The sequence below is a fragment of the Oncorhynchus kisutch genome, linkage group LG18, assembly GCF_002021735.2.
Source record: "Oncorhynchus kisutch isolate 150728-3 linkage group LG18, Okis_V2, whole genome shotgun sequence".
NCBI lineage: Eukaryota > Metazoa > Chordata > Actinopteri > Salmoniformes > Salmonidae > Oncorhynchus > Oncorhynchus kisutch.
The window spans coordinates 43,056,454-43,067,650 of record NC_034191.2 but is presented as its reverse complement, the minus strand read 5'-3'; the positions used below and the strand labels follow the sequence as shown (position 1 = coordinate 43,067,650).

The window sequence follows — 11,197 nt, the reverse complement described above, 5'->3', positions numbered from 1 at the left end:
GTTAGTTAGATTACTTGTTGGTTATTACTGCATTGTCGGAACTAGAAGCACAAGCATTTCAATACACTCACATTAACATCTGCTAACCATGTGTATGTGACAAATAAAATGTGATTTGATTTGATTTTAATTTAAATGCATTCCATGTGCTTACCTCTTGAAGCTGGTTAAAAGAATGCCAAGAGTGTGCAAGCTGTCATCAAGGCAAGGGGTGGCTACTTTGAAGAATTTCAAATATACTTTGATTTGTTTAACACTTTTTTGGGTTACTACGTGATTACATATGTGTCATTTCATTGTTTTGATGTCTTCACTATTATTCTACAATGTAGAAAATATAAAAAAATTAAGAAAAACCCTTAAATTAGGAGGTGAGTCCAAACTTTTGATGGGTTATTCTGCCCTTGAGTTGTGTTCCCATGCAAAACTAGACAGATAGCTAACAGCTAAGTCTTCAATAAAACTCCCAAGACGTGACTTTTCTTGAATGAATATATTGAAAACGTTTATGTTGTGAAACTGCAAAATACAGAAAATAATATACTTTAGTATTCAATTCACAATGACATAATGTAGCTGTAAATTACACATTTGAAGTTGCATAAATGCCAAGCACGTGCTACGGTACCATGCATTTGGCATGATGCCAAACCATATAGCTAATTGTTACTCATGTGGTAATTGGCTAACTCCTTTCATTACTCTAATAATGTACAACCATCTATGTAGAATAACAAAGCATATTACACTAGAAACAGTAACAAAACTACAGTATTGTGTATTTTACAATTAGTTTGCATGACGCACGAGCAAAGTAATACAGCTAATGGCATACATGAAAGGCATTGCAATTTGTATGAGTAAATGCAACCAACCAACATTGATATGTAAGCAACTCTATCAATAACAAGATTATCATCACTAGCTAAATGCTTGAATCAAACTTACAAACAAATATTTTCCAAGGCTGAAGTGTGACAAGAAATAACTACACTGAAAGACCTGCACCGTAGCGGTGTTTTTAGCTGCTTCTATGCGTGCGGAACAATTCCTGTTTGCGAAGTCTTTCTAAGTACCAGAAAGCTCCACTAGGGGGCGAATAACACCATGGAACACAATGAAAATCCATCTTAACCATTGTAATAAAATAATCTGTTACCTTCTAATAGGATGGCAGCACACGGGTACTGTATATTAGAGGTCGACCGATTATGATTTTTCAACGCCAATACCGATACCGATTATTGGAGGGCCAAAAAAAAGCAGATACCGATTAATCGGCCGATTTAAAAAATATATATTTATTTGTAATAATGACAATTACAACAATACTGAATGAACACTTATTTTAACTTAATATAATACATCAATAAAATCAATTTAGCCTCAAATAATTAATGAAATGTGTTCAATTTGGTTTAAATAATGCAAAAGCAAAGTGTTAGAGAAGAAAGTAAAAGTGCAATATGTGCTATGTAAGAAAGCTAACGTTTCAGTTCCTTGCTCAGAACATGAGAACATATGAAAGCTGGTGGTTCCTTTTAACATGAGTCTTCAATATTCTCAGGTAAGAAGTTTTAGGTTGTAGTAATTATAGGAATTATAGAACTATTTCCCTCTATAACATTTGTATTTCATTAACCTTTGACTATTGGATGTTCTTATAGGCACTTTAGTATTGTCAGTGTAACAGTATAGTATAGCTTCCGTCCCTCTCCTCGCTCCTCCCTGGGCTCGAACCAGGAACACAACGACAACAGCCATTGGCTGGTGTAAGGTTAATACCATGGGCTAGGAAAGGTTAAATACATTGGCCATGCTGTCAATCTAGCATGATTTCTGCTATGCTGAAAACAAATGGAAACTCGGAATTGGGAAGTTTTAGATCTAAGTGAGTTCAAGAGAACTGAGAACTCTGGAAAAAAAACTAGCTCCACCTGGGAAAATACGTTTTGAACAGTCATCTAACTCGAAATTCCCAGTTCATTGTTTGCTTATATGCCCATCTTATCCTACGGTTCTGACTTGCTGTACAGGGAGAACACTGTAAGAACGTCCCATGTTCTGAATTTTTTTTGCTGTACATTTAAAACGTGCTGAACAAGTAGTTATATTGACTACGTCCACCCTAGCTCGCTAATTAATGTCTTACGGATTACGGATTGCGGATTGCCTCTTATCCACTTGTCCCCTTATGCAAACGCGTGCTAGGAAAGAACAGACAGAGTATCCAGTCTACCACACACCGATGTTGTCACGTTCTGACCATAGTTCTTGTGTGTTTTCCTTGTTTTAGTGTTGGTCAGGACGTGAGCTGGGTGGGCATTCTATGTTGTGTGTCTAGTTTGTCTGTTTCTGTGTTTGGCCTGATATGGTTCTCAATCAGAGGCAGGTGTTAGTCATTGTCTCTGATTGGGAACCATATTTAGGTAGCCTGTTTTGTGTTGGGTTTTTGTGGGTGATTATTTCCGTGTCTGTGTTTGTTTCACCACACAGGACTGTTTTTTTTTCTTCGCATTTATTGTTTTGTATATTTGTAGTGTTTTCTAGGTATTCGTCTTTAATAAAGATGTTTAACCCTAACCACACTGCGTTTTGGTCCACCTCTCCTTCCCAGGAAGAAAGCCGTTACAGATGTTACTACAACGTATCCAATTGACCACCAGAGACATTCTTCAAAGGACTCGGTTGGGCAACACGCCTTCCATCTACCACCAACCTACCGAAGCGCAGCTCAGAGTAAATATTAATTGCATTTTACTTTTCCAAATGGGCGGTAATTTAGAATGCATAAGATACTGTATTTACGATAGCACAGCTTCTTCCCTTTGTTCCTCAGTCTTCCCGCTCTTCCACTCAAACCCAGTCCCTTTTCTTTTGTGTAACAAGCTGTCATATCTGTTCCGCCCGCTAGGGACGTTTTCCTTTTATGATGTAATTTGTAATCAAGTTATGATTTAATTATGTGTATGTGTGATTAGGTAGGTATTTAGTAAATAAATGATTAAACCCAATTTTTTTGTATTGCTGATTCAAATTGTTAGCCAGGGTTCATGCAGATAACCAAGCATTTACAACTTTCAGATGAGACTGAATTAAGATGACGATTAATATTGATGTAAAATATTACTAGGTCTTTAAGAGTTTATTTCGGAAGATAACAGCCCTATAAATATTATTTTGTGGTGCCCGACTCTAGTTAATTACATGATTAGCTCAATCAGGTAATATTAATTACGGAGAAATTATTTTATAGAATAGCGTGTCATATCACTTAATCCAGCATAGCCAAAGACACGGCAATTGTCTCGCTATTGTTATTTTACTGCTGCTCTTTAATTACTTGTTACTTTTATCTCTTATTCTTATCTGTATTTTTTAAATCTGCATTGTTGGTTAGGTTACTGTAAGTAAGCATTTCACGTTAAGGTGAAATGTTTGATTTGGCGAGTGTGACTGATAAAATTAGATTTGATGCAATGACCACATTATTGTAAAGGAAAACCAGGCACAAGAACTCTATTGAGTGGAGGCCTCTTCCAAGACTATTAATATCAAAGTCGCAAGATGTGATTAGGCCAGATCAGTACCTCTTGATATGGCTCGTTTGATTCAGCTCAGTAGTCTGAAATTCTCGAATACGGGGAGCAACATACATTACTGGGTTTTTATGTGAGAACCTGATCTTTTAGATGAAGCAATGTTATCTGAAAGTGTTTTCGTTTAATGGTCTGGGTGGGTTCTGTAGTAATTCCCCTAAAATCCTCTTCCCATGAACTGTGGACACATTCCTACTTAGTGAGTTGCATTGCTTGGGACAAACATTAGGGTGGAATAATTATGAACGTGGTTCCATTTTTAAAATACTAACTATATTTGCATGCTCAGGTCAGTGGAGGCTGTTGGGTGGAGCTATAGGAGGACTGGCTCATTGTAATGGCTGGAATGGAATGGTCTCAAATGCATGTTTGACTCCATTCATTTATTCATTCCTAGCCTTACAATGAGCCATCCTCCTATAGTTCCTCCCACCAGCCTCCACTGGCTCAGATGGACTTTTCCACTGAATCACCATATTATTGACCTAGTCAGCCTAACTTGTGGGGCCACTCATCAACCACCACAGGTTGAACGTGCACCACCATCCCACACTACCGTTTGTCCTAAGCAAATGCAACTCAAAAAGTAGGAATGTTCCCACACTTGACAAGAAGAGGATTTTAGGGAGTGTGCGTTTTAAAGGTAGCCTCAGCAATATCACATCATCATACCCAGCACTACTCAGCCAAGACTGCCAAGACAATTGTAATTAAATCAAACGGTGCCGGTTATGAGCAACATCTCATTAATCAAAGACTAGCACTCTTAGGCTCCGGTCCCCTGGTCCTCCTCACCTTTTCCTGTAATTCTTCCTATTTCCTTTTAAAATGTATTTTTAAAAGATATCATACAAACGCACTGTGATATCCTGTTACAAAACACAGAGCATCAAATTAATTTATTATCTTGCTTCATTCATTCTTTTCAGCTTGGCAACAAGAGATCCAGCAGGAAAGTCCCGCCCAGAACAACCAATGATATTGCATCAATACCGTCATCTCTACTCCCTTCAACGGATCTCCCATGAACCATCGATGACCTGTTCATGAATAACTTTCACACGGTGTGTGTGTGTGCATGCGTATGGATCCCCGGTTTACTGACTTCTGGTGCATTACCTCCCTATGACTTGCACTTCCTGCAGAGATGGTCAAAGGAAGCAAGGTGATGACTTCTTTAAACATGTTTAGCCAATAAAATGAAAACATTACTTCAAACCACTTTTGGATACCTTGTTAACATTACAACATGAAATTCATGTCTTAAACTTTGCAATGTTTTGAAAATGGCAAAGAAATGATATGAGTTCTGTTATACTCACAGACATCATTCAAACAGTTTCAGAAACGTCAGAGTGTTTTCTATCAAATACTACTAATAATATGCATATATTAGCAACTGAGACTGAGGAGCAGGCCGTTTACTCTGGGCACCTCTGGGCACCTTTCATCCAAGCTACTCAATAGTGCCCCTGCAGCCATATTAATTACAGATCACAAAGTCAGCCCATTTCCACTCCATTCATACGCAAATCCCTTTGATTCATACACTGGCTTGTCTGTCGGTCATGTTTCAACCTGCCCTTCCCTTATCTACACTGAAATAATATCATTTCAGTAGTCCTCTACATTTGTTTTAAATCTCGCAATAGCGGTGGTTGAATATATGCATCTGTGGTAGGTCCTAGAAAACAACAATGAATAATATGGAACAAATAAATACCATCAAAGGATACCTTACAATAATGAACACCTTGTCAAACAGCTGTGAAAACCAACCTGGCAATATTTATGATTTTAATACAAAAGCGTTGATCTTTTTTTGGTACAGTATTTTCAGATGTTTTTGTACACTCACATGACAATCACAGACTAAAATACTGAATTCTTGTTTGTGGAATATAGAGGAGGTGGTTGCTGTGTGGGTGAGAGGTTCTGCCTGTCACTTGTTCTCAACAGGCATCCAGTCTCAGAATGTGGACTTGAAGAGGGAGACTAAGTCCAGGACCTGCTGCTCTCTTTGTTCTGAATGTTTGCAGTGCTAGTGTTTTTAATTCATCTGTGTATCTCACATATGTGCTTGGTATGATAGAGCAAAAACATTTCGAGAAAATAATGACATGACAACAGTAGCTGTAGAGGATGTAATGAAAAGTTGGAGGGTGGTTGGTAATGAAGGACATCAGGTGGATCCACGTCTGGGTGTTGGGTAGAACCCCTAGCTCCTGGAGAACAGGATCAAAGTTAAAGAGAACAGGGTAGAAGACAGAGACGTAAACAAAGGTTATACTTTACTGTGAGAAAAGTGTATGGATCAGTGCAATGTTTTAAATTGGAGATATGTACTTTTCAACCGTTTTGGAAGGTATAGCCTACCTCAAGCTGGTCCCCCTCCGAATCAGAGCACAGAGAATCAGACTGATACGAACTCACTGGTTCTGGTGGACGGGATACCTCCTGGGGGGCTCGGACAGTCGATGGTCCTAAAGTCATTTGGAGAGGTAAATTGAAGAGGTACATTTTTATAAGCTCAGCATATCTACCATTTCTTGCTTTCTCAAATGTCAACCAAAGCTTAACATACTTTGTCTTTTGGGCTTCACCGAAGTGTAGGGTGCCAGGGCTTTCAGTGGTCGACCGTCCAACGGCTCCAACTGGAGAAGATTGTTGGCTTCCACCGAGGTAACCCTAGGAAGACAAAGAGAACAATATCAGTGTTAGGGAGACTAAAACTAGCTTCAGGTTATTTTGTGTGCAAATGCAAACAGTTATCTGAGATTTTTAATATTATATTCACTCACTCAAAAGTGAAAATTTTCACTTTTGGATAAATAGCGTGCCCAATTTCAACTTCCTGCTCCTCATGCCAAGAATATAAGATATGCATATTATGCATAGATTTGGATAGAAAACACTCCGAAGTTTCTAAAACTGTTTGAATCATGTCTGTGTATAACAGAACTTATGTAGCAGGCAAAACCCAGAGGACTAACTGTTCAGATGATTTCTTTTCCCCTATCTCTGTTCACTATATTGTCTTTGCCATTGGATATTTAATAGGAACCAATTTTTCAGTTCCTACCGTTTTCCACACGATGTCGCCAGTCTTTGGAATATGGTTTGAGGTTATTCCTTTGTGCTTTGAAGAAGTAGGCCAACTGGGGAAACTTTTGTGAGTTGCGCAAGACGTGAAGAGCAGAGCTGGTTTCTTTTCGTTCATGTATTGAATACAGATTGCCCCGTCTACAATTTGATCGATTATTAACGTTTAAAAATACCTAACGTTGTATTACAAAAGTAGTTTGAAATATTTATAGGCAACTTTTGAAATATTTTGTAGTGACGTTTTGTTTTTGTAAGCTGTTTTTTTTTCTGGATCAAACGCACTTTATAAATGGACATTTTCGATATATATGGACGGCATTAATCGAACAAAAGGACCAATTGTGATGTTTATGGGACATATTGGAGTGCCAACAAAAGAAACTCGTCAAATGTAATGCATATTTTATATTTTATTTCAGCGTTTTGTGTGGCGCCTTCTACGCTAGCTCCTTTGTTTACTGCTGGTGCAGATGGGTGCAGGCTATCAGATAATAGCTTCTTATGCTTTCACCGAAAAGCATTTTTAAAATCTGACATGTTGGCTGGATTCACAACGAGTGTAGCTTTAATTGAGTATCTTACATGTGTGATTTAATGAAAGTTTGAATTTTATAGCATTTTATTTGAATCTGGCGCCCTGCATTTCCCCTGGCAATTGGCCAGTTGAGACGCTAGCATCTCCCCTATCCATAAGAGGTTTTAACAGATTGTGACCCCAGCTTGGAGAAAAGGTGCAGTGAGGTTTCCCAGGTCTCGCCTTACTTTCGTCCTTCCAAACCAAATAATTTGCCTGGATGTCGAAGCACTTGGTCCCCTTCTTGATTCTGCTCCGGTGGCTCTCCTTCTGTTTCTCCTGCGCCTTGTCGATGGTTAGTCTCACTTTAATTGATTATAGGAATAAATGCAATTACATTTCATATATTTCAGAAAATAAATTAACAGAAGACAATCATTTTTACCTGGTCAAAAACCGCCACATCCTTCTCCTTCCGTGCCTTGAAGGTAGTACTCGAAGTGTTCTGATCTGGTTCGACAATTTCCCCCACATCAGGTGGGGTGTATGTATCTGAAAGTACGTTATACAAAAATAGCAATAGACAAACAACATAACTAAGTCAATCACACATTTGAAAGACTACAGTACATGCAATAATTGTATACACAATTGCATTGTTTACCTCAGTCAACAGCTGTGGCTCCCGTCCGTGCAAGATGGAGGCCTGGATGCTGCTGTTGTGTGCAAAGAGATTTACCTTCAGGTTGTTCTCCCACCGTTCCTGGTTCCAATTAAGGGATATGCCCATGGCTGTCTTGAGGGTTTGATTGGCCCATTTCACCAACCCCCGAGTAGGGGGTAGGGAAAACAATATCTATTGAAAAAAAATGTCTGATTATGTACCATGGAAAAACAAATTGTAATAAATAAAACAAACCATTGATGACAGAATATGACCTAGAACATCCATACCTTGTTCATGACCTCGGTCACTCAAGATGACCTCAGGAGAACAGTGGGTGTTGAAGATCATCGTCGCCTTGGAGGTAGCCTCGCCAGTCTTGTCCATAATGATTATCATACAAAACGAAAATCGAGTTTTGGTTCCAAGCACCCTTTTTTTAATGGGTTACGGAAGGGAATTTAGAGTTAAGCACGTACTCTTCCTTTACTGACCATAATGGGTATTGCCTCCACCCACTTGGTAAAGTGATCGATCACCGTCAGACCCCAGCTGTTGCCATTCTTGGATTTTGTGAAGGGTCCGATGAGGTCCACCGCTAACATTTAAAGTGTAAAAGAGAAGATTGTTTTATTCTTACCTGTATCTATGTCATACAGTATGCAGATTTTCATATTCGTAAGGATACTGACACACACATTCTATAATATTGAACTCTGCTGTGGTCAAATTAAGCAACCATTACAAAACAACTTACCAGGGAAAGATTTGAATTGGGACACTTACAGATCATGTGCCGTGGTGAAACAGCTTTGATGGGCTTCAACTCCAGTGCCACAGTCTTTGCCCTCCCAAACTTCTGGCAGGCTAGACAGGGTACTGACCTTTAAGCACAAAGTGACACATTTAAACATTGTGTGCTCTCTGATATGACATTCATTCAAATCATAACAATTTCAGATGTAATAGAATGTGATCCCCATCAGAAGAAGCGTAGGTTGATTTTGGAAAGCATGCGCTTCATTGGCCAGCATGCATCCTGTTGATCGTGTCTGGCTCTCCACCAGAAACCTCCTGCTCCGCCTGCCCTGTAAGAACCTGAGTCCCAAGTTTGTGGGGCCGTTCTAGGTCCTCTGGAAGGTCAACGAGGTAATTTACAGATTACAACTCCCCACTAACTACCAGATCTCACCATCGTTTCATGTTTTCCTCCAAAGGCCGGTGGTTCCTGGTCCCCTGGCTGATTCCACCCCCCACGACACCCCATCCGCCTCCCTTGGACATCGAGTGAAGCCCCGTCCATACAGTCAGATCCCTCCTGGACTCCGGAATTTGTGGGGTTCGGCTCCAGTACCTAGTGGACTGGAAAGTGTACGGTCCAGAGGAGCAGTGTTGGTTTCGGTGGATGACATTCTAGATCCCAACATCATTTGAGGGGAGGGGGGAAGGGTACTGCCACGTCTACTCCTGCTCCCCCGCTCCGGTGGTAGACGTTGTGCAGGTTTACTAACCACAGGACCTGGAAACCCATCTTTATGCACACCTGGCAACCGTCATTACGCACACCTGCATCTCATCATCAGTCACACTTGGACTTCATAACTCATCCTTTATATAGTACCCTTCTGTTAGTAGTCGTCAGGTATTAATGTTTCCATGTAAGATGCTTCATGTTTTGTGTCGTTCCATGTTCATTATTATTAAACTCACCAACTGCACTTGTTTCTTGACTCCCTGCGCCTACGTTCCAGATAAATATGTATGTTTTTAAAACCGCAACACCGTCACCTGTTTTGTATACAACTGAAGGACTGGGCTGTGGAAATGCAATCCCTCTCAAATGCATAGACTGACAGTCCATGACAGTTCAAGAGATAGCAAAATCACATGCTATAACATTCTAACACCTGTGTATAACACATTTTGACTATCTGTGAACGACAGCCGTGCACCTGGTGATTGGAACGGGTTACCAGGAGCAAATCTTTAAAATGTTTTTTTTGTATGCCTTTAGGGGGTGCAAGGGGTCTATGGCTGTGTAGGGATCACCCCCCACCCATGCCCACCTATTTCCCTTTTGGACTTTTTTTTTTTTAAATCGTTAAAAATGACAGAGTCCCACTTCTCTCTCATGTCACCAACGAGTGATGGAGAGGAACCACTATCACTGCCCGGACATTCCGAGTTCATCGGGCCAGTCAATTTCACATTTCTGCAGTATTTTTGAGCATGTCAAATTTGTGATGATAAATGCCCATTGAAACATATTGCAAATGGACAGTACATTTGCAATAAGATTAAACAGTGATGAACCATCACCATTTTTTTTTCACGTTTTCTGAAAAGAGAGATTGATTCCTTCATCCAACATAGACCTGCACAACCTTCCAATTTATTTAATTTAAATTGTTCTAAAGTAGTGTTTAATTTATATATTGAAAAGTTTCTGGTTTGCTCAGATAAATTATTCAATTTCTTTGAATCGAAATGTTATTTTGCCTATTTCCCTTTTCTTCCGGGATAACACATAGATGGTGGACAGTCTATTCCTCGTACAGACTGAATGTATGTCTCTTACCAACTGAATACTGTTTAAATGGTGTACATTGTGAAATAAAATAAGCATGCTTTTTGCTATTATCTTGTTGATAACGTGAGCATTATGCATGAAGAACCATATCTCCACCTTAAAACGATCCTTGCTGCTTTGTTCTGTGCAATCTGCAGCCTCCTAATTTCACTTGCTGATGCATTTCCCCAGAACACAGAACAGTAGTACACCTGACTCCCAATTTTTGCTTGGGTTGTTCACTTAAGAATCTTTCACTGTACATACTTAGCTATCCTTCTGATCATGCATGCAGTTTTTCCCCATAGATTTTACCTAGATCGTTATTTGAGAAGACCGTAATAAGCAGTTGTGTAGCTGCACCCCTAGTACTTTCTGCCACTTCCTCAATTTGTACTTCCCCAATACTTAATTGCATCCCTTGTTGTGTTGGCCTTTTCCTGGTGAAACAGACCAACCACCCATATGGTTTTCTTTGTGCTCAAAACTGGTTTGTCCCGGAAAAACCCAGTCCCTGATATTTCCCAGATCGACTTGTAGAGCTTGCAGTACCTGTTGAACCGATTGTCTTGCTGTATAAATGGTAGTATCATCTGCAAACATAGTAGCTTGAGTTTCAAATAAGGCATAAGGAAGGTCATTGGTATATATTAAGTGAAAGAAATGGCCCAAGGCAGCTACCCTGCGGTATTCCACAGTTTAAAGCATGAGGGCTAGAAAACGACCCATTGATATAGATGGACTGT

The 11,197-nt window shown here is 39.7% G+C and overlaps 1 protein-coding gene and 1 long non-coding RNA gene across 2 annotated transcripts; one reads left to right on the top strand and one right to left on the bottom strand.

Annotated features, from left to right (window-relative positions):
* The first annotated feature begins 2,688 nt into the window (after positions 1–2,688).
* LOC116354768 (uncharacterized) lies at positions 2,689–10,626 on the top strand. The gene is made up of 3 exons (XR_004203998.1): positions 2,689–2,739; positions 4,529–4,764; positions 9,100–10,626. It is a non-coding gene; the product is annotated as an uncharacterized LOC116354768 (long non-coding RNA).
* Positions 5,365–8,793, bottom strand: LOC109909338 (uncharacterized). Its single transcript, XM_020508406.2, has 8 exons — positions 8,669–8,793; positions 8,173–8,480; positions 7,883–8,074; positions 7,664–7,770; positions 7,467–7,583; positions 6,184–6,287; positions 5,976–6,082; positions 5,365–5,824 (listed from the first exon to the last, which is right to left on the bottom strand). The coding sequence occupies exons 2-8, from the start codon at positions 8,179–8,181 to the stop codon at positions 5,552–5,554; spliced, it is 909 nt and encodes a 302-aa protein (XP_020363995.1). The 5' UTR covers positions 8,182–8,480; positions 8,669–8,793; the 3' UTR covers positions 5,365–5,551.
* Positions 10,627–11,197: the final 571 nt, after the last annotated feature.

Excerpts from the sequence above, each read along its gene's own strand:
- LOC109909338 (XM_020508406.2), bottom strand. Across the intron at positions 7,584-7,663 it reads ATGTGGCGGTTTTTGACCAG|TGAGACTAACCATCGACAAG; the intron begins GTAAAAATGATT and ends AATCAATTAAAG. Across the intron at positions 6,083-6,183 it reads GGTGAAGCCCAAAAGACAAA|GACCATCGACTGTCCGAGCC; the intron begins GTATGTTAAGCT and ends AAATGACTTTAG.